The 26,515-nt window shown below is 38.9% G+C and overlaps 1 protein-coding gene across 1 annotated transcript in view; it reads left to right on the top strand.

Annotated features, from left to right (window-relative positions):
- Positions 1–26,515, top strand: part of CRB1 (crumbs cell polarity complex component 1) — a 99,060-nt gene that overhangs the window by 59,888 nt on the left and 12,657 nt on the right. Inside the window, exons 7-11 of the mRNA XM_063299879.1 lie at positions 2,484–3,034; positions 6,048–6,213; positions 8,349–9,255; positions 11,852–11,980; positions 14,130–14,256. Of these exons, the coding sequence (XP_063155949.1) occupies positions 2,484–3,034; positions 6,048–6,213; positions 8,349–9,255; positions 11,852–11,980; positions 14,130–14,256 (1,880 nt within the window). The remainder of the gene's footprint in view (positions 1–2,483; positions 3,035–6,047; positions 6,214–8,348; positions 9,256–11,851; positions 11,981–14,129; positions 14,257–26,515) is intronic.

The raw sequence follows: 26,515 nt of genomic DNA, 5'->3' as shown, positions 1-26,515 counted from the left end.
TTGTCACAGTTTGGCAACAAAATAGGATAACGCTTTAACAATTCTCACTCTATCATTCCGGTATTAGTTTCTTCCTTTTGTGGAAACCCAATTCTCATTACTCTGTGCCTCTTCCCTAAACCATGTTTTTTAAGAACAAAAGTTTTGGATAATTTGCTCTGAATGATACATTAATACAGTGGGATGGGGAAAGTTTTCACAGGGTCCAGGCCTATGTCCTACTAGGTTGGCATGTGAATTATGGCAACTCCAAGTTATATGGAACTTGGAAGGGGACTAGCCTCAATTGTTGGCTCAACTGAATATCTGTGGCTCCTTCATAGTGATCTATTTCTAGTTGTGTTGTTAAAATTGATGAAGTGTACCCCTGGGACCATAAGTCAATTCTGACATAAGAAAAGAAGAACAGAGCTTATGATCCAGCCATGAGGGACATTAAGAGAGTTTGGTGCTCATCCTTAATGTCTCTTTATGTCACAAAATCATATAAATAAAAAGTCCTTCTAGGCCAAAGACTCTCTTGCACTGTGAAACTGTCAAACTACTTTCCTTTACTGGATCAGTTCTAGTGGGCTTCAAGTTGTCTGGATGGTAAATAGTTCCATTTCCCTTGATCTCAGGGCTTTGCGGCTTGAATCAGGTTTCCAGTATTCTGAGGCTGAAATCTACTTTGGTAACCCTATTTGTTCCTCAAAACTTTCTTCAAGCACATGTGGATACAGGAAGGTACAGCACTAGCTCCTGTAACTGATAAATGGTATGAAGCCATTGCACTGGTCTGGATAGCAGCCTAGTCAATAGAGTGGAATTGTCTGTTTATTTTATTTCAGGTTCCAGCTTCTCATACTAGAGGCTGACCTCAGGAACACTCAGCTGGAGAACACCCACGTGGGTCTCTCCTCATTTCCCCTTTTTCCTCCTTGGGTGTCAGAGAAAGGCCATCAGGAAAGTCAGAGGAGAACTCTGGCACTGAGGTATCTAACTGGAAATGAGGTGATTGAATGCAAGTACTACATCCTTTAGTGGTCAAAAACTATTTCAACTGAAGACCAAAAGGACTCAGTCATCATTTTGCTGATTTTTCTGCTTTGAACTGTGCCAAACTGATTGACTGATTTCAGCCCATGGCCAGAACTATAAAAACATAAGCATGCATAAAAAAACACTCTATTTTAACCATTTCAAATAATTTGCTAACCTGTTCATGTGTTTATCTATTCCTCATCTGATAAAAATCTTTCCTTGATGGACCTTACTCGGTACAGTATTTGACAAAACCTAGCACTGTTGTCCTGTCATTCATATTTGATAAAAGATAGTTTACACAAAATATATCCAGCTCTCCTGTATATCCCATTAGGAAAGCCAGCAAATAGTGAGCATGCCTATCTTTATAGAAAGCACAGTATAGTAATATTCTTGTTTCACTGTTCCCTGGGTTGCATAGGCAGTAAGGTTTATCATACAGTACCTTTTAATTTTTTTCTTCAAATACCACTGTATACAATGCATCAAATGCTCTACAGTATATTGGGACTGTAATTGTTCCAAGGTATCTTGCTGGTTGAAAGATAAAGATCTGATTTCCCAAAGTAAAAGAGTTATTCAGATGTATTTGCCCGTCCATATCACAAGCGTATTTTTTAGTCATTGACCTGATTTTACCCATCACATTAAAACTAGGAAATCTGAGGAGAGCCAGTAGCAATACAGTTGCCTCTCTAATGAACATTTCCAGCTGGATGAAAATATATCTGATAGTACAGGAGGTGCTAAACCAGTAGGAAGAAAATTTAACGTCATTCATCAGTGAAAAGTACCCAGCCCCTCTCCAGTGTTCCAGTCTGGCAATCAGCCATTCCGTGTAGTCCATTTTATCTCCAGCAACCCAAATCTGATCTTCCATTCCCCTACCTCTGTGCAATATATTATTATTGTATTGTATTGTATTGTACTGTACTGTATTATACTATAGTATCACCATAGCCATAGCAATAGAACAATTCTCGCTGATATGCTTTTCAGGGGAACCTGCTAACCAGTCAGATTGGTTTTATCGATAAATTTGTGTTTATCAGAAATATAGCTTTGCAGGGTAAAAAAAAAAGTATGTTCCACATTTGGCCAGACTCCATTCATTCTATCCTGACTCTGCTCTTTTCCTCCCAATTCTATCCTTGTTTTAGAATCCCAAATCTAGCTGGCTCCACATGGCCAGGTTCTGCTGCAGTTTGACTCAAAGGACATTGTATTTTAAATCAAATTTAGCAACTCTACACACCAGCCAGTTCAACAATTCACTACTCTAAAATCAGGTAGCAAGGCTAATTTTCATTTTACCACTGAAAGTATAATCAGTGTCAAATATTTAGTTGAAATTCAGTGCTGAGCATTGCTGATCTATATTATGATGTTAATACTCAAATAGTACTTTTATATTAAAGAGGTCATTACTTTCTCTCTTTTTCTCATGCGAAAGCAAGAATACATTCCAGGAAGATTTGGTCATGAGGAAACCACTGGGTATGCTGCTTTTCCCATAGAAGAAAGTCATGAAAATGCAACAATATCAATGTTTGTGCGAACACGCAAGCCTTCTGGCTTGTTATTTGCTCTAGAAAAAAACACATCCCTCTTTCTTAAGGTCTGGCTAGAAGATGGGAAACTTGCAATGTCAGGTCCAAGCTCCAACAAATTCTTAGGTATACAGACTATGAATGATGGAAATTTCTATTTAATATCTTTAAAAATTGGGCCAAATAAGACGGAATTGTTCCAGTCATCACAGAACTTGGGCTCTGTTTCTACACCCTTAATAAAAATACAGAGAAGGGATACGCTCTACATCGGTGGATTACCAGACAAGCAAGAAACTATTGTAAATGGTGGGTATTTCAAAGGCTGTATTCAAGATTTAAGACTGAGCAACCAACCCCTTGAATTTTACCCTGTCGCTGCTTCACTGAATTCTGTCAACAGCAAGAGCACACTGATCAATGTAGTTGCCGGATGCATTGGAGATGACCTCTGCAAGGTAAGAATCCTGTTTTTCAAAGTGCTGTTCCCATTATTGGAAGGAGTTCCCCTTTGAACTGGTAGAGTTCCAAAGCAACATGGGACAGTAGGAATATCTCAAGGCTGTATCTGAAAGAGGCAGGTAAGATCAGATTTTGCAATTTGTGGGCAATGATACCACAAAGTGTCTGGTAGACTGGAAGGGCAGTTCCTAAATCTCACAGTAATGACAACCAGTAAGCAAAGCTGCTGTTCATTAAGAGCAACTTGAACTCACTGTAGTTTCCAAACCAAAATATTCTCATAATTACTTTAAAACCACACTTTACAGAACAGGCTATCATAGGGCATGCTACGGGTATTAGATCTGGCATCAGGGTTCATAAAATGTTAAATAGGAAGTGAATGTTCTATCAGTGCAGAAATATAAAAGCAGCCTAAAATGGATTAGATATAGCAAAAACTTCACAGCCTTCGTTTAACACTTTATAACATGGCATTCTAAAAAACTATCACCTATGAATTACATGCAAGGGAATATACAGGTTTATAGAATATATTATACTGTGGATTCTATGTTTATACAATGTCTGTTTCACATTAAGCAGCTATTCATTTAAATCGCAAACATTTAGGAACATTTTAATGATTTCCTTATAATCAAGCCTGATTTCTTCTCAAGAGTTTGCCCTGTTTTCAACTTTTAAATTATACCATTGTATTTTCAGAAAAAGATGACATTTCTTACTCATTTTCACTTCTCCTTGCCATTTGAAGCCTTAGAAAGAAATGGCAACTGAACTCATAACACGCCTAAAGCTTGTCCAGGCCACCCTTTTTCTGTTCTTCTCTGTTATGTGGTTTCTGCTGCTTTCAAACGTTAGGACCAGTTCACACCAGTACTTCATGCATTCTCATTATTATTATTATTTTTTCTTCCTTTATGAGTGACAGCTGAGGACACTTCTACCTAAGGGGTTTGCAGCAATGCAGAAGCAGATCTGGTGCCTACTCACAGACATTTTTGCTTCTCCCACCATTCCATCCACCAGAGCAATATGCAACCATGGTTAATGCTATCAGGACATTGTGGTTGCAAAAATGCTGACAAGCTATTATTTCTCTTCACAACTTGAAAGAAGTATTTTAATGCAACAGGAATGGCATTCAGGTCCCCCCACAGTAACTATTAAGATTTTGTTTCCTTTCTTTTCTTTTCTTTTTTTGGAATGGAAACCAGACAAATAGATCCTGAATACATGGATGGAGGAGAGCTAGCAATTTATTTTATTTTTGTATGCAGTAGCAGAAAAAAAATTTGTTTTTCCAGGATCTGCAAGAGTTCAGGGAAGTGGGAGACTGATTATATTTTGTTCTTCCAGTGTTCAGATGGAGGTTGAGCACAGATTGCCTCCTAGCGTTCCTGGTATGTTCCTAGTATTTCTAGGCCTGCAGAAGTAACTACAATTATAGATTGCTTCAAACTATTTGGGGAATAGAAAAAGTAGGTTTGGGAATGCCCTGAGTGCATGAATGGAGTCCTTTGACAAGCATGCTATTTGTGATCTTGGTTCTATGAGGGCTTACACATTGTGCTACTTGATGTCAGAGCTGTTAAGCAGTGAACAGAAAGCCAGTCTTGAGAAGCCCAACATTATCTCCAACTTCAACTGGACTCCTTGCCTTCCTTCAGCCTTTACATCCAAGTATTTATGCATCCATTCATCCATCCATGCATTCAGTTGATACCTATTTTCTGGCCCAGCTGAATACACAAGGCAGCTAATAAAATTATACAAAAATACAAAAGATAAAAGCAAGATTTTAAAATCACAAATATTAAAACACATGCTCCTGTTTTACTAATTTTCTGTTTGCCTTCTCTTCAATTTGTTGGTAGTCCAAAAGACAAAACCCCCAAAAGAAGAAGCATTTCTACAGTTAGGATGAAAAAAACATGGCTGGTTAGAACTGTTATTTCTGTATAATAGAGTGCCTTTATAATAGGCAGAACCATTATTACATCTACCAATACTATCTGTATTGACAAGGGATAGAAATTCTTCATTTGAAAATAATATTTATTTATTTATCATATTTCCTTACCACCCATCTTGTATTACAACAACAGCAGCAACAACAACAACAATAATAATTTAAAAAACCATCCATGGGGGTGGAGGCCTTTGTGTTGTGGGAAGCAGCAGGAGGAAGGCTAATATTTATTTTCTGCTCTGCTCTCATTGCTTTTTGGATCTAATCTACCCTCCTCCCAAAGTTATTAGCCCATAGCAGGAAAAGAAATACAGGCATAAAAATGTTATCCATGTTCCCCACAGCAACTCCCAAGTGGGTCTCCTAGCAGCCTTAGGATCTAATTTAGAGAGAGAAAGTGGCATAGATGATTAAACTTCCTTTCTCACAGTACTGCTATTCTCATAAAAATTGGACACCCCCCCCCCCCCATGGCTGTTTGAAAAGGCACAGAAGTTGAAAGACTTGATCTCAGATTTCTTGCTTCCTGTCTATTTCCCAGTTGAGGGTGAAATTAGAGGTCTTCACTAACTGCTACCGAAGGTACTTCAGTTGGTAAGGTCAGGGCATTAACTGAGAATTTTTTGACATTCAAAGCAAGTATTTTTCCAATGAATTAAAGCCACCACACTTCATTGGTTTGTTTGTTTGTTTAGCAAACAGATAAATATTCTGTAGTCACTGCCAGCTCCACTGTAAACTCTGTATAAAAATAATGGACAACATATGGCCTGCAAGAGGTTGGATGGAAAATTTCCTTTACTCCATTGGCCACCCTGGTAAGAGCTGATGATAAAGTTACCCAACATCTGGAAGATCATATATGACCCATCCCTGATTAAGATACAGTATATGAAGAAAAAAGATGATTAACCAACACTAGTGAAAGTGAGAGGAAGCCAGGAGAAAGGCAGATTCTTCCTTCTCCCTTGCCCTCTTCCCTTGATTGGAAAAACAGAGATCTTTGCTCACCTTTCATTCCCATCTTTCCTGTTTAGTCCACTCCATGTCAGAACAGTGGTGTTTGCTATTCAGTCTGGGATGACTTCACTTGTACTTGTCCACCAAATACCGCTGGGAAAGCTTGCGAAGAAGTGAAGTGGTGTGACCTCAGCCCTTGCCCCCCTGGAGCCCAATGCCTGCTGGTGTATCAAGGATTTGAATGCAAGTATTTCAGCATCCCCAATCATTTGTATTACCTTTTGCAAATTAAGTTAACACAGTAACTGTTTTCCCAACTCTTTTAGGATAAATGGGCGTTCCACTTTTTTTGCTATGTTTGGTTGCCTAATTATTGGAATCACTAGCATACTTTGTGATAACTTTAGTTTAGCAGTTGATTCCAACTGAGGTGAGCATGATCAGTAATTTAAAGAAATAGAAGACCACAAATAGGCAACTTAGGTCAGCTGAAGGGCTGCACAAGGCTTTGTGTGAGATGCCAAGGATCACACTCCAAGAGTGAGCACAGTTGAGTCCATTTTGGGAGACAGTTGCTAAGTTGTTAAGATGCCTTAAGCTTCTACAATCCATTTTGCCCCAAACTCCAAAAATACAAAAGGGGCTGAAATGGAGTGTTTTGATAGGAGTGGCTCAACCATTGCCCTGGGTTACACATCATGGCTCCAGAGATAATGTGCTATTCACAAGAAGGGATGGGGATGGTCAGCAAGGCTCCCTCATCTGTGGGTTTTTTGTTTTTTGTTTTGTTTTTAAGATGCAGGGGAACTTATGTGAATGCATCTAATGGAAATTTGATGTCAAATTTTGGCATACTTGCTGTTTCATGAAACACTGACTTAATTATATATTTTCCATTATTCTGAAAGTAACATTAGTATCTGCCATACAAAAGCAAACTGAATAAAGGCCTAATCCTTAAAAGCCATCAGGGCTTTAGCGTGGACTTAAGATGATGGTGGATTGCATTCTGTAGTAACACATAAGGGGAAAATTGCAGTGAGTCTGTAGCTCTGCATAGCATATGGAAATATATATACACATTTGTATGGCAAGATAGGAGACAGGAGAAGGTGGCATGAATAAACATCACATTCCAATACTCATCTCCAAGGCAAGATTATGGTTGCGGAGATCTGCCATGTTTTTATTATACTCCAAGATTCATCAAAATAGAGGCTGGTGCAAAATACACACACTTAACATTGGAGAATCAGTTTTGAACGTCAGAACTGAACACCCCTTCCACACAAATCAGTTTCAAATTACCCCAATTTTCTTTGTTTTAGCAATATAATTTAGGACATGTTTTTATTGCTGTTGTTAATTGACTGGGAGTCGGACATCCCTGCTACTACAAATCCCAAGTGATCTGCTAGCGGAGTCACATAAGAAAACACTTTATATGTGTTCTGTATTTTGAAGAAGGGGTAAAGATGGAGAGAGAAGGGAATGATTAATTTTGTAAATAAATCATTTCAAGATTTTTTTCTCAAAAAATGCCGAATATTCTTAATGCCACTAAGATTTGAAGTCCATAAACATCATGTACAATAGTGCCATCAGGACAGAACAGGAATCCACCACCCTGTTCAGCAGAATGAATAAGGCCGATTCCTCTTTCTCAGAAAGTTCTGAAATTTAAATGATCTGCCTGTATTGCTCTACTTGTACCATTAGGAGGGTGAAAAGGGAGGAGGGACACTTAGCTATCAGAATGTTGCCCTTGGACTTTTCAATTATTAATGATATCTACTTAAGGTAGGGCTATTATGTGTGGACTGCTAAAACTGGATGAACCCTATGTGGTAGCAAGGGGATCCAGAAAAATCAGCTCTTTGTTGCAATGTTGTGATCATCTGGAGTTTGGCAACCCAGATCTTATAGCCCGAGCTAAGGTGGTTCTAAAAACAGTACAGTGCTTTCTCAGTGCTCTTGTGCCTCTGCTTTAGGATACAGTGAGATAAGAAGGTTAATCCTTTACTCTGACATCAGATAGCCTCCTCTCCTTCCCTTATTCTCTTCTGGCAAATTATTCCAGATGTGTATTTTCATGCTAATTAATTGCAGGTTTTTTTAATTGAAACATGCAACAAAATCTTAAGCTCTACCATCACACTAACCATGACAAAGCCAGGGCAGTTAAGGAAATAATAAATATGGGCTGTCAATATCTCAGAAAATAGGGAGCCTATATCAATACTCTAACTCTTAAGTTTCACATATGTGTGCTTTTTTATTGCCAAGCACTTTCTGGTTCAAGTAGAATCTCCCATGAATGTACAGAGATAATAACACTCCTCTTATGTAGTAAGTTAATTTTTGCCATCTCTGCTCAGGTATTTCCAATGCCATTTTTCGTGGCAGAAACAGTGCCATCTTTTATAGAAGCAATGGGAAGATCAGGAGAGACCTCACTAATATAACCTTTGGCTTTCGGACCCGGGACTCAGATGTGATCCTGCTTTATGCCGAGAAGGAGACAGAGTTCATCTCCATCAGCATTCAGAATAACAAACTGCTGTTTCAGATGCAAAGTGGTAATAACCTTTTTACACTGAGCCTGGCTAGTTCACTAGCAGTGAATGATGGGAAGTGGCACCAGGTCACCTACTCTATGACAGAGCCACTGTCTCAGTCATCAAGATGGCGTATTGATATACATGATGAGAGAGACCATGCAACAAGTACCATTGCCACTGGAAACCTCAACTTCCTAAAAGAAGAGGCAGATATCTATCTGGCTGACAAACCTTTTGATAATCTAGATGGACTGAGAGGGTGCATGAGCACTGTAGAGATTGGTGGAATCCATCTCTCTTACTTTGATACTGCTGGTGGCTATAGTAAAAAACCACAAGAAGAACAGTTTCTCAAGATCTCCGCCAGTTCTGTTGTCACTGGCTGCCTTAAGTTGGATGCCTGCAGCTCAAGCCCTTGCTTGAATGATGGGATCTGTGAAGATTTTTACAGCTATTTTCACTGCACATGTGTCAAAGGATGGACTGGAACCCAGTGTGAAATCAGCGTTGATGAATGCTCATCAAGCCCTTGTGTCCATGGAAATTGCAGTGATGGAATATCAGCTTACAAGTGTGTATGTGATCCTGGATACAGAGGAACAAGGTGTGAAGAAGACATAGATGACTGTTATGGACATCTCTGTGGGAATGGCGCCATTTGTATAGATGGAATTAATGGTTATTCATGCCTGTGCACTGGGAATTTCACTGGAAGATTTTGCAGGTATAGTAACAAAGTTTTGATGGAAATATTCATCCACTAGGAGTATAGTTGGAGATCCAGTTTGGTGTAGTGGTTAAGGTACCAGGGCAGAAACTGGGAGATTGTTTTAGTCCCACCTTAGGCACAAAGTCAGCTGGGCAACGTTAGGCCAGTTACTCACTCTCAGCCCTAGGAAGCAGGCAATGGCAAACCACTTCTGAAATCTTGCCAAGAAAACAGCAGGGACTTATCCAAGCAGTCACCGGGAGTCAGTACTGATTCAAAGGCACACCAAACAAACAAACAAACAAACAAACAAACCCAGAGTATAGTTCACCTGGCTACCAGTTATGATACTGTATTAAGTTATAGGAGGTCTGACCATGTTTGGGGCAGCTATTCCATGCATCCATATTCATTGTTATTAATGTAGGTAGCTGTTGTTGTATATGACATTTTGCAAAGCAAGTAAAACAGACAAGACAATTAGATGGAGTAAGGTAGGAACTTCAGGTAACACATTCTGTGGGTCATGGAGCAGTGCATGTGTGATATGGCCTGGCTTGTAAGGAAGCCTGCTGGAGGATGATGGTTCCATCAACAGCACTGAAGTGAGATTCTTAAATGGAATGGAGGTGTTACCTTTGCTATAGTCCTGGCCCATTTCTGAAAAGCACCCTCCCCATGAAAGTTGCAAGCTGAGCTTCAGAAGAAGGAATACAAAATGGGGTGGAATATTAAGAGCATTAGGTCATAGACTGAGGAATGGAAAAGATATGAATGAGGATAATAATATTGAAATTTATTTCATTAGTTAGTTTCATTTATGAGTATGAAGTGACAGGTTAGACAGTTTCTTTTCTCTGGGACTAGAATATGTGATTCATGCCGCCAATATATTTCATGCTGCCAAAAAGGTATGGAGTTGGGATTGCAAATAATTACTGTAGATCAGGAGCAAAATAACTGATGTGCAACAACTGAAAAAAAAATTCATAAAGAAAAGAAGGTGTGGGAAAGGCTCTTAATGCACAAATGAGGAGTGGCTCCTAGCTTTTTCTCTACCTCTCTCTTTCACATACCCGTAATACATACAGTTCAGAGGGGCCATTTGGCATGGGGAAATAGCCAAAAGGGGGGAGGGGAAGAGAGAAATAAGTATCCACACTGAGACTCCAGAACTCAAACTAGCCCCCACCTCTCCAAGGCTCTTCATTGACAAACAAACAAGCAGCCATTGAGACTTAAAATTGCATTTAATGCATTATCTAAAATGCGAACAGCTATTTAAAAGCTTTTCCAGAGATACAATTCTGGCTGTGGCAGAAGAGATCACTTGGATTTCATTGTCTTTGTTTAGTCACTTAGGTTTGTTTATAGTATTGGAGGCTTTGTGTAATTTATACACATTATTTTTTGCTGATACCCTTGTTTTTGGTGATACTCTTGTACAGCCTTTCTCAATCTCATGACCCTGGAGGAACCCTTGAAATATTTTTCGAGCCTTGGGGAACCCCTGCACATTCAGGCTCAAATAGAGGCCAGAAGTTACAAAATTATTATATTCGTTTCATGTGTAGGCCTGTATATATGCATTAACAGTGCTCTTAAACTAAAAATAAAGAATGAAACCTCTTTAATGTGAAGTTGCCCGAACTTGAAATAATTTTTTTAAATAAATCATGATCTCTCAGGGAACTCCTAGTGATCTCTCGCAGAACCCTGGTTGAGAAAACCCTGCCCTTGTATCTGTCTTGGCAGCTAACCTCTAAGTACTTCCATCGATTAGATATCCTATCAGAAGAATAATATTAAAACAATCACATCAGAAAAAGGGGTGATGAGGGGTGAAATTTTTCCTGGCAGAACATCTTGTAAGAATATATTTACAAGGAGCTCATAAGTGTGGCCCCCAACATTTGGACAGTGTGAGAAGTTGGAAATACAGTCTTTAGGATATACAGCAGAAACAATAGGGGGAACTGAGTATGCTGGAATTCAAGGAAGGTTTAAATGGATTTTAAAACATGCTCTTCACAGGCCAGGTTAGTTCTGAGATGAGAGACCATTAAAGAATTCCAGAGCAGAAGACTAAGCTGGGAAGTTGGACAAGCTTCCTGGAAGAATGTAGTGGCAAACCACTGTTGCCAAAAGAATTTTGTGCTTTTGTCAAGGTAGCCACCAATGGTGTCTTTCTTAATTATGTAAGTACTAGAGATGAGAGAAATGATTCTGAAGAAATGCTTCAGAACACACCTTTCTGCTATTCATTTTAAGCAACACAACTTTTTTTCAGTCTTCCATGAAAGCCTAAAAAGAAGTTGCATTAATTTCAGTGAGTCAGTTCCTAAAAGCAGCCACTCTTTTTTCTCTGGCTGGTCCTCCTTCCAACTGCCCTCTCCCACTCTAGGAAAAAAGGTGCCCACAGGAAACCCCAAGTGGTCCCCTATTTATATATCTGGTATCTGATTACTTGGAAGTAATCCCTCTATTCAGTCTTACATGAATCTAAGAGAAGGCTCAGTAGATTTCATATGAGGTTTTAATATGTTAAAAATAGATATGCCTTGAAAGAATATTGGGACATTATTACAGGCTTGTTTTCTTCCCACTATAGGCACATACAACTGCCTTCGACAGTGTGTGGGAATGAGAACAGAAATCTTACCTGTTACAATTATGGCAACTGTACTGAGTTTGAAGGACGCTTAGAGTGCATGTGCCTCGCAGGCTTTGCAGGGCCACAGTAAGAACTTTTGATGTGTCATATCTGATTTCTTTGAGAATGAATGTATAGTTTTTTTCATGCAACTGCACAATGCCATTGCTAGTTGCTGTTATTCCAGTCCAATGCAACAAACACTAGGCTTGGCAGAAATATTAGGTTTTGTTTATTACAGTAGTGTACCATCTTGCTATTAATTCATTTGTGGAAGCAGTGGGAAAAAACAAAACAGAAACCACGAGAATGTGTTTTGAAGGACTCACTCCAACATGAGGGTTTCACACTGAAAAGCTAGTTTGTATAAGATGGGTTTTTTTTTAAAAAAAATTAAAATTATTGGCATGAAGGAACTTAGTTCGTGAATGATATTACTCAAGTTATAAAATGCTGTAACTTCAGAAAAGCTGGGCCATATTACAGATCAAACCCATGCCACAAAGGCTATCCCATCCCACATTGTTTCTCTGCACATGTAGATCAACCCTACATGTAGGACAAATCACGAGCATCTTTATATTATGGCTTTCTATTCACTTCAGCTCCACATATACTTCATACATACAGTGAACAAGATTCCTGAAATCCTACATTGTTAGATTCCAAATAATCCATAATCTATGGGATTCATCCTAAAAATACTATCCACAAGAAATGCCTGCAACCCATCTTAGTTCTCTCTAGATATGTGGACTCAACTCTCAAAATTTCAATGTGAGTAAGAATTCTGGTAGTTGGAGGCCACAGATATAATGAGAACATAGACTGGGGAAGGCTGATGTAACTGATCTCTACCTGAACAGGGGAAAATAAAATAGCCTGTAGGAGAACAATAAAACTCTGTTCACGGCCTCACTCCACTGTTCATATCTGAATCACTTTTCTTTTAAAAAAAAAATGAAAGTGAATTGTATACATCTGCATGTAATGTTTAATTTGGAACAGAAATGATGAATGACGTGAAACATTTCTGGTTACCAAGGCAGACAGAATTTGGCATTCACAGCCATGATGTACTATATGGTCCAAATATTCAGGGAAAAAAAACATTAAATACCAGCCCCTGTAGGTTTAAGAATGAATTAAGGATATTCAAAAAACATTAGTACATTTTTTCCTTCTCAGAGGTTTATAACAAGAAGAAAATGCATGTTCTGCTGATCTAAAAACAACCTAATTGCTATAATTTAAGAAATTAAAATCTTTAATCTTTCAACCTTACTAGCTAGCAAAAAGTTTTAGTTTTTCAGTAATTAATAAATGGCATCGTGTACCACTTCCTATATTCTTGAAATATAATAAAGGTACCTGTATGTTTTTGGATTATACTAACTGAACACATATTCCAAAGTAATTCTGGAATATTTATCTGTCCAGAGTCTTTTTGATGTTGTGTGGCCTTAAAAAATGTAATAAATAAATTCAGGTCAGACCAACATTTTTAATTTTCCCCCTAGATTGCAATAGGCATATTATATGAATTAAACCTTGACTCATGTTTGAAATGTTTGCAGTTATGTTTAAGAGTTCTCAAAGTGTCTGCCATCTTGGGACTCTTGTTACAACACTTCACACCACAGGACTTCTGTATGTCTGTTTCTAGAGCATTATCAATACTTACTGGATCCATGTAATCATGTCCAGTATATCTAAATGTAAGTTTCACTTTAAATATTATTCCTTCATGTCAGTGTCATCTTCAACATTCTCAGATCTGGAATCCATCCATAACTCCAACAAGCAATGTGGGACAATCCATTAGTTTTTATTATTAATATCTATCTCTCTTTTCTGAATTTTTTCCCATCTATTTTGTCTTCCTCTCCTCCCACCCCAGTTTCCTTTTATTAAAATATAACTTTTAAAGAGGAGATTGTCTTGGTCTCATTTACAGAAAGTACCTTAATCTTGACCTCCAAGGAAGATCAATATTGTTAACTCACTTTCCTCGGTGAGATGTTTTGTACTTCAGTAATACCCAGTCATGGACCATGATGACTGGAGATAATGGAAGGTGAAGTCCAGTAAATCTGGAAGAAATCAGGTTGAGGAAGGATGGTTTAAACATTTCAGAGCCACTGGAAACAGAGCCATATTGCTTCTCTTTCACTTTCTGTTAGGGCAGCTGGTCTAAATACAATACTTATTTACTTATCTAATTTTTACTTTGCAGGTGTGAAGTGGACATCAATGAATGCAGCTCTAACCCATGCCTCAATGGGGGCCTCTGCCAGAACCAGATCAACAAATTTTACTGTTTCTGTGATGTGAATTATGCTGGTGATCGCTGTGAGATAGATGTAAGCGACATCTCCTTTTTTGTCTCTCTCTTGCTCTGGCAGAATCTTTTTCAACTTCTTTCTTACCTCATTCTGCGCATGGATGATGACCCAGCAGTGGAATGGGGTGAACCAGAAGATTAGTAGCCATGAATATGTCCAGTATTATTTTAAAGCCATCAAGGCACAGCAGAAGATATCTTGGCCAAAGTTAAAATAAAAGTAATAACAAATTCAATACTTCTAACCATGTTTTGCAATATTTCATACAGATGTAAAATCCATCACTGCACATTATTTGGAGTTGCTATTGCAATGGTAAGCACAGAGGCTGTGAGATAGATTTGTGATACTTGAGCTTTTAAAGTGACGGAGAAGCAGCAAAAGGTTTCCAAAGCAAATCTCCATTCTCATCTGCTGGAAATTTCTTCTAGTTTGGGTCTGTTCACTAGTCTGATTTGTATGCTGTCTCCTCCCTTAACATTGTAAGATGCAAGAACAAACAACTCTGACTTTAAAACAGGATATGCAGTCTACAGCCTCCGAGTCATATAGAGCTCTCCCAAGCGATGAGAGTTGTATCTGGAGCCCTTCCAAATGTTGCTGCCAAACTGTAATTTTAATGCGATAGAAAGGGAAGATTGTGACAGGGATAGAGATTAATCGTATTAACAATAATTAACACTTTGAATTTAATTTTGATTTCATTTTACTTAAACCCAATTTAGGTTTCCTTTGGTCTTCTTTACGTTTTGTACCGTGAGCATCAAGATGCTATTCCCTTCCTGTTTTTAAAAAGGAATGTGGTCATTTTCTTCCAATACTTTGAAATCATGGACTTGTGTTTCTGACTTTCAAAACGTCACCACCAGTCTTATGTGTCTTAGTTTGTATATGTGTGTGCATACCTGTAGCATGTGTGTGGATGAAAGAAGATGTGTGTATGTCTGTAGATATATACATGCACTCTTTAACTGTAATTCCTTTGTTTCACTACTCTTAAAACTACTCTGCCTTGCTGCAGTCTGGACATTTGTTATAGTGGTGTCATTGAGAGCAAAGATTCAGTTGCAACTTAAAATCGTAATTATTTTTTACAGATTGATTCAAATATAATGATCAGGTTAAGATGCTCCCAAATGGCATTTCAAGTCGCAAACTGAACTCATGTCATAATGAAATCAGTGATAGAATTGGACGCTTCTGTGATCTTAAAGCACTCACTTCAAAAAGGTGCAGCTCCAGATTGGCCTAATAATGTAATCAGTCTGGATTCAGATGATTTAAGAATAAACAGCTGCTCTGTCTTGCTGGGATTTAATATGAGCCTGCTTTGTCCCACCCGATTCCTTACAGTCATCACACACTAGATCATGGTTTCCACAGCATCTTCTACTTGGCCCAGGCTGAAGATCCACCTACTGATTATAGCACACACTGGACCAATGGATGACTTCTCCCAGGAGTTTTATATGGATGTTAAATAAAATGGGGAGTGGGGTGGGGACCTGAGCCTTGGCAGCATACCTCATAGAAATAGCCAAAGGGTTGATCTCTCATCTCCCCACCAACTGCCCACTTAGGAAAGAGTAGAACCACTGTAAAAAAGTGCAACTCCCAACCCTCCCAGGCAATCTAGACGTAATCATCAATGGTTACACACTTTCCTGTACAACTAAAAAGTCTTTAATTTCTCCATCCAAGTCCTACTGTAGGTCATCCACAAGAGTGTCTAATGTCATTTACAATCCCATGTCCAGTTCTGAACCAAATGTATGGGATCCAGATAATCCACTTCTTTCGGGATCCTCTATAGACAAACTCCCACCATCTTATCAACAACCTTCCTGAAACAGAGGATATTAGAGATGGGACAGAAGATGTCTGGATCAAGGGAGGTCTCCCTGAGAGGGTGCATGAATACCTATCTTAAGGTGGTGAATACCCTTTCCTCCATCAAGGAAGCATTAGTCATCCTTCTAATTCACACTTGTCCCCTTTCTGGCAGCTTGAACCATCTAGGATAGGCAGTGATCCAGCATACAGGAGCTCAGTTCATAATACAGAGGACCTGTCTACTTCCTCAGACTTTACATCCTCAAAGCAATTCCAGATGACATCACCAGACATTCTCCAGTCATCTTAGTAGATTCTTCTCATAAGATGTCCAGCTCCAAGAAAATATAAGTGATTTTTTTCCCTAAAGTGCTTTGCAAACAAATCACAGCACAGCAATTTTTCCTGTTCCCTCATTCCCCAATACAATTCAGGTCATCTTAAACAAGGCTGCCAGATTACACTTTGGGGTGGAAAAGTATTGCTGCTTCACCACCTTTTATCACCACAGTGATAGACCTTAATGTAGGCTTGTATTCATGTTCAGTCTTATTCACTCACTGGTTTTGTCATCAATATTCTAGGTGCCACTTCATCTCCAAAGCATTTCCATAAACTGTGGGTCACCATTGGATTAGGATACACAGAAAAGCCAGTCAGGGGCACCAATTACCTTTTTCCAGAGCTCATGTCTCTGCTGCATACATAAAGTGCAACATGCATGCATGTTTCTCTGCTGCATGCATAAAATGAGCATAATACTGAGCTGAGTGACCTAGAAGAAAAATTCTATTATTAATACTATATAATGGTGGTCAGTTCTGATTGCTGCACAAAAACATTTTGGGTATCTTGCCAAAAGGAAAAAAATAGAAAGTATCTAAGCAACACAAAGGTTGTTGCAATAATAAACTACTTTATAAAGGGTTGGAATATGGAAGCATCACAGAATTTGTAAGGAGAACTATTGCTCTCAAAGATATCCTTCTACAACATGTTGCTATTTCACAAAATGAAAAATATGTCCAATGCAATTATTCTGTAGAATAGGCAAGGCGTATATATAGATTTTTCCCCTCCTCAAAATGTATTTTGAGGTTGTGGAATCAGATACTAGGGTGCAAATGTACATTTAGGATGTGTCATTTAAAATCACTAATAGCCATCCCTTCTTATTGCATGTATACATACTGCTAAGCCCATTAACTCCTGCAATCACGGGGAATGACTGCTTCTCCTAACACCTTGACATCAAGTCCATCCTCTAACTTCAGGAATCCGTACATCTGTATTCATTTACCACTTTCTGCCTGTATTAGCATCTCTGTCTTTGTGCAGATAATAAACCTTCTGCTTTTGTCATGCTGCAACTAACTTTCTAATTTGTGTCTCTTTGTGCTATTCTCATTTGCTTTAAGCATGTCATGATTTATAAAGGGTTTGCACATGTCAGATACATGCTGCCTCGAAAGCTGAAGCAGGGCTGTTTCCAAACTGCATTTCACCTGAGCCCTGAGGTGTGTGATTACTTAAACATCTCTCAAGACAAGTGGCTTTAACTAAAGACTAAAGCTAGGAGGCTCAACCCTCCCTCAGGACAGAAAGCCTTCTTTTCCAATTCCAGAATACATTTGGTGCCTGCTATTTTGATTTCACCGAATGTCAACTGAAATACACACACACACACACACACCCTCTCTCTCTCTTGTTCTCTGACTCTGTTTCTTTCTGTGTGTATATATAATATTTGTGTGGGTACTGCATGGGATTTATCTGCTTACATTTTAAATTCTGTCTCTGGTGCCGACCCACTACTTTTCTGAATCAGCAACTATCTTACAACTGTCAGTCATTCATTTCTGTCAGTAAAGTAAACAGTCCTTAACTAGAGCCATACAAATATGGCAAAGGCATGAGCTGGGAGCTGGGCTGCCTCTCTCTGCTCTGAAAATGCAGCATGCAGGGAGTAGTAGTCAAGGGCCCAGATTAGAAGTCTACAGGGTCCCCTTCAAACTTACCTTTTTCTAGTATACAATAACCAAAAGGAATGCTGGCTTGTATTCTGGGGGTTAGCATTGTTGCATTCTTTTTTTAAAAAAAATTGACAGCAGCATATACTGTACAGAGTTGTGCTTCTAAAAATGTTGAAACCATGAATATCAAATGACAGTCATGATGAATTCAGAACTAAAAAAAATCACCCTTGCAGAATATGAGACTGGGATTTGCCTCTTGGAGGTGCCTTGATGTATTCATTAATTGCAATTGGTAGTTAGATGTACACATCCTAATGGCACTTACATTACGATAATAAATGCCTGCCACTTCATAAATAATTTATTCCACATTTGCATAGTTGTTCCTATGCAGTTATTCCTAATTATCATACTGACGAAAAAGGTGTCAAACCCTGAATAACAACCTTTCCTTCCGTTAGGATATCCTTCCCCTTCATCTTGTATGTTCATCTTTCATTTTGACCTTACTGCCTTTCCTATATACACTCATTTTATAAAAGCAAAAAAAACAACAACACCCTGATTAAGATAGAAAAGAATAAGCAAAACGTTCTTTGAGAGTGCTAACTTGAGGGATTTAAAACAGCTACACTAGAATATTCACCCATACAAGTCAGATGGCCTTTGTATAAATATTTGTTTGTTGTATTCATGGACAACACTTCAGATTCCACTAGTGAAAGGTAACATAAAGGCTACTTTTGACTACAGCTTGGCTCCAGATTACTTCACAGACATATCTATGCAGTATGGAAGTATCTCCTGTCAGAATGTTTTTCTACTTAGTCTAGCCTATAGCTCTGGAAATCCCCCCTCCAAATACTAACCAGGTCTGATTCTGCTTAGCTTCTGCTTAGCTTTTGAGCCTGATAAGGTCACCCAGGTACTTCCACCTGGTGAGACAACAAGAAAAGGGGAGAACAACTGTTTGATTCAGCAGCTTGCAGGGTGCTGTAAGAACCTCTGTTGTGAGAAGGATTATAATTATAAATACTGTGAGGTCCTTGGTGGTCTCTGAGCTTGGTTGTTTGCTTGCAGACATTTCATTTCCCAACTAGGTAACATCATCAGTGCGCTACAAAAGAAGTCCACATCATAATGCAGAAAGAAGTTCATACTGCACTAATCTATTTTACATTTATAGCATCTTTGAAAGCAGAGGTAGATTCTCAAAAAGAGTTTGGCAACTGCAAACAAGCCTGAGATCTCCCAGCCATGCTGCAGTGCATACCTTGTCATCCCTCTCCCTCCCTCCCTCTCTGCCTCCCTCTTGAGCTTATTTTCCTCCCTGTTAAAATATTATTATAATCATCATATTCAGCTCAGAATAAAGAGGGTTACTTTTTAGAGAATAAAAAGCATGGATCTTTGACATGCTAACCTAATACCACTGCTTTGCAGGTTGCAATGGCTTCCAGTAGAGTTCTGGGTACAATTGAAGATGCTAATTATCACCTATAAAGTCTTGTATGGCACAGGGATAAGTTACTTGTGGGACCACCTGTTAATGAAGGTTTTTGCCCATCCCACCAGATCCTTCAGAGTGGGCATGTTCTGGGTCCATTCCATTAAATAATGTCATCTCGTTGGACCCCAGAGTTATCCATTCTCTGTGGCAGTGCCTGCCCTATGGAACAGCATCCACTGGTAGTTCTACCCCATCAGTCTTGGCTACCTTCCCTCTCTTTACTACCAACTGGCCAGGTCAGGGCCATCTTGGAGATCCAGATGGCCCTGACCCTGTTAGCCTTTCATATGGTGCTGAAGACCTGGCTATTTCACCAGGCATTTGAGTCAGAAGGTTATTGATGTGGGTTTTTTTATGATTGGGGGTATTCTTTTATCTTTGGGTGCCAGAGGTTGTATGCTGTGGTTCATGTTTTTATCCTTGATTGCCACCCAGAGTCACTATTGTGAGATGGGTGGCCATAAATCATTTAAATCAATCAATCAATTGATTGATCAACTTCTGGAGGTCTACCTACAATTGGGGGAGGAGCTATAGTTCATTAGAAGTATATCTCCTTGGTTCACATCCTTGGTATTTCCACTTAATAGCCTTAGATGGCAGTTGAGACTTCTACCTAAGACAGGCAAGTATCAGGAAATACAATGTCTTTAGAAAATAAGGCCATTAAAACTTATCTTTACAGAACCATTTCATCGTATTTGTATTTCTTTTTTTGATGTATTCCCACATTTCAGTAAGCCCCACCAGATTCTGTGCCCTGGCTCAGAATGAAAACTGGATGTAGTGAATTAGTCCCTTAAAATAAGAATAGTAATAGGTTTTTTTAATAAGCATATTTGATGTTAAGATATCTTAAAATCTAATTTAGAACAAAGCTGGCTTCCTATTCAATGAAATACAGTCATATTTACTTCAGAAAGCATTTTAGGAAAGATTCAAGAAATATTCAAGAACTTTTTAAATAATCTGTTCACATGCTAACAGCACTTGCTTATTTTTTATTGAGACTGTAGAACATATTGTGCAGTGTTAGTTGACTCTCTCGTGTGGATTTCATATATCATTAGTTATATTTTGAATTCTCAGTGTGGGGAAATTGGCAGAGGACTAAGTAGCTCTGAAAGCAAAATCATACTCTTCAGTAATAGAGGCAGTATCAGGGGCTCAGGGCTGTTTGCTCTCTACCAAGACTGCAATACTGTAGCAACCCTGCTTATCCACTGCTAATTGTCAGGAGTTACTGTGTCTTCTCCTTTTTTTTTTTATTGCTGCTTCCTGTTTAGCTGCACTGTTTTTTCCTAAGTACTGCAGGTCTGTACATCTATCTGTACACAGCACATTAAAAAGAAAAGGCAATCCCCTCCCCACAAAATTATTTATTTTATTTATTTAAAAAATTTATAAGGCCACCCAACTCACACAGGGTGACTCCAGGTGGCTTACAGAATGAAAAACCATAAAACCACACCAAAATTTAGCCAAACTATTCCACTGACGTTATTTTTCACTCAGTAAAACCTCTTTATAATAGTTTTAAAAGATAGGTTCATGCATTACTGAGTCACAATTTTGTTAAATTGCAACAAAAGCAATTCTTTACCATTTTTTGCCATCTTCACCTTTGGCTTCAGCTAAAGAAATATTTGTCCTCCAATTCTTCTCCTTTGACAAAGAGTCAATTTTCCCCTTCTCTCTCCTCAGATCCTCAGATTTTCAATACATCACCACTGCACAGTTGCATAGGTATAAATAACAACACAATCTTTATATTTTAAAATATTCACGATTATTCAGGTGTTGTGCAATAATAGTCCCCCTTTTAAATAAAAAAAAAAAAAAAAGAAACCTGAAATGGCTTTTCACTGTTCCTGCAATTGCAGCCCTACATTTGTGTTTTGTGGCAGATCCTCCTGCTATAAATACAGATGATAAAGCTAAAAGATTCCCCTATAGCTATAACAGCTGCATTGGTATGTTGCACTTGATAGTGTTAAAAGCGTAACAGATGCTGTGCTGTATTCATTAACCATACGTGTGTGTGTCTGTGTGTCTGTGTGTATATAAATCCCTTCTTACCCCTATGGGTGGTAGGTACAGTATCTTCCTCAATCTTTGGTCCTCTACCAGATATTCACCAGACCCTGCCTAGCCTCTTTCCGCCTGGTGTACAGTCTCTGGGTGTTGGACTTGGGGCGGAACCTCTATACATTGGGAGGAGCTCCCGGGTCTTCACATCAGTGGCCTCCATGTCCTCCTTTGGCCAGCTCACTATACTGGCAGGGTATTTGATGACTGGAAGGGCATACATGTTGATGCCATGGATCTTGTTCTTCCCATTGAGCTGGCTCTTCAGGACCTGTGTTATCCTTTGATGGGACTTGGATATTGCTGTCTTCCTTGCCTCCTCATCATGGTTCCTACAATGTGACTGTGGGATATCAAGGTACTTGTAGCTGGTCTGTATATCTGCTATGTGGCCTGCTGGTTCTTCCACCCCATCAGTCTTAACTACCTTCCCTCTCTTTACTACCATCCGGCTATACTTCTGTAGTCCAAATGAATCCCAATGTCCTCACTATAGATCCGTGTCAGGTGGATCAATGAGTTGATGTCTCATTCACTCGTAGCATACAGCTTGATGTCATCCATGTAGAGAAGGTGGCTGATGGTAGTTCCACTCTTGAACTTGTATCTGTATCCAGTCCTTGTGAGTATCTGGCTGAGGGGGTTCAAGCCTATGCAGAAGAGCAGCAGGGGCAGTGCATCACCTTGGTATGTGCTGCACTTGACAGTCATTTGTGCGAGCTGCCTTGAGTTGACTTCCAGTGTTATATTCCACAGGCCCATTGAGTTCTTGAGGAAGGTCCTTAGTGTCCTGTTGACTTTGTATAGCCCCAGGCATTCACAGATCCATGTGTATGGCATTGAGTCATAAGTTTTCCTGTACTCAATCCAGGCTGTGCTCAGATTGGTCTATCTAGACCTTGAGTCTTGAGCGACTGCTCTACCTATGAGCAGCTGGTGTTTGGAGCCTCTGGTGTTGTTCCCAATGCCCTTCTCAGCTGTGCTCATGTGCTGGCCCTGGCCCATATGGTCTTGCAGCTTGGTGGCTATGATGCCTGACACACACACACACACACACACACACACACACACTCTGTGCTCACCTTGTTTGCTTCTTCTGGGTAGTAGTGTGGTACGCCCTGAAAGAAATGCCAAGGAGATAAACAGTGGCATTGATCTGTGGAAATACTATGCTAAATATAACCTGGAGACAATACTGAGTAAAATATAAAACAATATGTTCTAAGAAGGAATTCTGGAAATTGGTGACTCCCTAATAAGGTTTAATTAAACTTTATAACTCCACTAATTCTGATAAAACATACTTTCAGATGGTTGGGTTCTCCTGGCAGAACCAGTTAACTTCATCTTGTTTCATTTTTAAAAAAAAGAATAATAAAGTTTCCTCAAACTGCACCCCTATTTTTCTGCAAGCTTAGCTCAAAACAGTTCCTGCTTGCAATTGAATTGCAAATATTAAGAACAAGTGCTATGTTAAATATGACAGAAAGAAAGCAAAATCTGTGGGAGCACATCAGTGTAGTAAATGAAGTTTTGTTTTATTATTTTGTTAATCATCCCATTTAATGTGGATGGCCAGTGTCTCAGAGGTGTCTTATCTGTACTTCTGTAAAACCAGCTGTTCACTTTCTTTGAGAAGCAAAACAACCACAAAATATAGAAGTAGAGATCAAAAGGAAGTACAAAGTGTATGTGACTACTCCCCTTGCTTCTTTTGAGAGGTAGAAAAATGAAAACACACTGCTAGTTAAAAAGAAGCACAGTTCTATTGGTTTGGGGGTAATTACAGATAATGATGGGATGGGAATAGATCATTTCAGCATCTCGGAATATTTTAGGTGAAATCTTCTCCCTTGGGATTCAACCTGTTCCTCCCACCACCTCATCCCACCACTTCGCACATTCCCACTGGAGTAAGAATTTCAGGTACCAGGAGAACTCATGGGGATCTTCTAAGCTTTATTTACATTATAAACAAAGATTCAAGAGGGAGTAAAGGCTACATATAGAAGGTAGTTGGGGAGATCCAGGCTATAGTACATTTGTTTCTTTAAAATCTATGAACTTGATCTCAGATTAGAACCAAAAATGGGGACTATAGCAAATTTTCATATACAGTGTCTGATATATCAGCACCATGCAAAGGAATTAAATACACAAGCCCCTCTAATGTTTGAAAAATAGTTAATTATGATTAAAATTATCTCCTGAGGAAGAAGAACAGACTTGGGATGTATCATGGATATATGTCAATCACAAATTTTGATATGAACCAATCTGACTTTGGCTCTATTTAAGGCTAGCCTATCTGATTTGTGGACAGATCAAGGTAGAGATCTAGATGCCCAAAATTAACTATTATGGCAGACTTGCCATTTTATTTATTTTTATTTTATATGGCTGTAAAATTTGGATTTTATTTCTGCCTCTTTTCATGTCATTTTTAGCTGCTAGAACTGGCTGAACTTTGGAGACAAACCCCTGCCAAATCCGATGAAGTAAGCTGAAGTTCATGAAAGCTTATGCCTTTTAATAAAATTTGTTAGTTGGAAAATTAGTGCTACCAGACTCTTGATTTTTTTTTTACCAAATGTTGAAAGAAATCAATGCAGGCAATTGGTGCCAGACTTCTTTAATTATTTTTTAAGGACTTGTAACTTTTTAAAAATAGAAATAGATTATAATTTAAGGCATTTCTATGTCATAAAAGCTATTAAATTTCAGACAAGTAGGTGCATGGGATTCTACAAGAGTAGTAATATTTTTAAAAAGATCCAGAATTCTTCTATTGTCTGAAAAGAGTGAATATTGTGGTGCCACCTTCATTAACATTTCAAATTGCAGCATATTAAGTTTAGGGGGCTTTTGTTCTACATTTGAATTACTACATATGCAGAAATTATAACAAGAACAAGACAGATTTTAAAATAACAAATTAAAAATAAAATTTCAAAGGAACATTAGGTTATGGATAGTTTGGAGTGGAAAGAATTAGTGGAGCAAGAGAAAGTTTGATCTATTTTTAAATATGAGATAATAAAAAATTGACATCCATTTCTGTTCACCATTTTTGTCACTGGGTAACATACATAGATTTTGAAAGGGGAGGCTGTCCTTCGTTACATAGTTTTTCCTAATGCAGGCTTTTTAAACTTACCTTACTTTGGTGTAAGCTATTTTTAAGTAAATATTTCCTTGCATGCAATTCTTAGAAGCAAGTTTTCTTGACACTGTGACTTTTGACCAGAAAGAGTTGTATATTACTAGACTTTTCATTGTTAAAGAGCCTCATGTGGTGCAGAGTGGTAGGCGGCAGCATTGCAACCGAAACTCTCCCCACAACCCGAGTTTGATCCCAGAGGAAGCTGGATTCTCAGGTAGCCGGCTCAGGTTGACTCAGCCTTCCATCCTTCTGAGGTCGGTAAAATGAGTACCCAGCTTGCTGGGGAAGGTGACAGCTGGGGAAGGCAATGGCAAACCACCCCACTATAGTCTGCCAAGAAAATGGCACAAAAGTGGCGTCCCCCCACATGGTCAGACATGACTCAGTGCTTGCACAGGGGACCTTTCACCTTTCACTTTCATTGTTGCCCTCCATGCTATTCATGGAATCCATTCTGAGGGATCTTACAAGTCCTTTTCATAGAAATCTATAGCAGGTTTCTTTTACATCCCTAGTCACAACTCTCTCTTTCTCCCTCTCTTTCTCTTTTTCTTTTTCCTTTTTTTTTTTTTTTTGGTGTGTTCTTTGGAGTCAGTGTTGACTCCTGGCAACTTCCTGGACAAGTCCCTGCACTTTACTTAGCAAGGTTTTTCAGAAGTGGTTTGCCTCCTTCCTAGGGCTGAGAGAGAGTAACTGGCCCAGGGTCACCCAGCTGGCTTTTGGCCTAAGGCAGGACTAGAACTCACAGCCTCCTGGTTTTTAGCCTGATGCCGTAACCACTGGACCAAACTGAGTCAGTAGAGTCACAGCTCTGCTATTTCATACACATCACCAAAACTCTTCATTTCATGTTCATGTGAGGTAGACCTACCAAAGGACAGAGAATAGGAAAAGATATAAAATTTGACATTGTTTCTCCAAAGAACTGTGAACAGAATACCTCACGCAAGAACCTTGCATTTCAAAAGGGGTGGGTAACCCCACCTCAGATACCATATGTCCCTTCTTCTTTTTCGGCAGGTTTCTCAAGACTGCCCCATGGTCACATTGCCAACATTTGGCTGTAGGCTATTGTATATTGGTGTGAAATCATGTAAAATAATTGAATTAAGCCTCTATTAGTTTTAATGAACCTATGGCACCTTAAACAACATCACTGCCCTCCCCCATTATGAAATAATTAGAATTAAAATAATCACAGTCCCCAGCATCTTAAAGGATTTGTTACTCAACGACTCTTTCCCTCTTCAATAATAGTTTGTATATGGAAAATACAGGATCTTCAGCCCAGCATGCCAGATAATCATTGAAAAAGCTCAGATGGGTCTGCTGTCCCATCTTTCGGATCATATCAGCTTTCTTGTAAGAAATGATTCATAGCAATAATGTTCACAGAAGCTTGCTAACACAAGCCAGTTATTTATATCTCATTAAACAATGAGATAGCAGGGAGTCACATGTTAGACACAAGGCCAATAGTACACTGCCTTCTGCTATATTTAGTTGAAAGCGGAAAATGGTTGCAATATAAGTGTTACAGCTACATAGATGAGTGGTTGTCTTGATATCTAGCTGTGACAGCATGAAATATTAGAAGTATTTTTCTAATCACAGATTCATGATAGCAGTAGATAGGGGTTCAATATTATTTGCAGAATCCTGTCACTGACTGGCTAGGACAGTTTTCTCTGAAATATGTTCAACAAA

This window comes from Candoia aspera, chromosome 3 (genome assembly GCF_035149785.1).
Source record: "Candoia aspera isolate rCanAsp1 chromosome 3, rCanAsp1.hap2, whole genome shotgun sequence".
Lineage (NCBI taxonomy): Eukaryota > Metazoa > Chordata > Lepidosauria > Squamata > Boidae > Candoia > Candoia aspera.
This window is presented reverse-complemented; position numbering and strand designations above follow the sequence as displayed.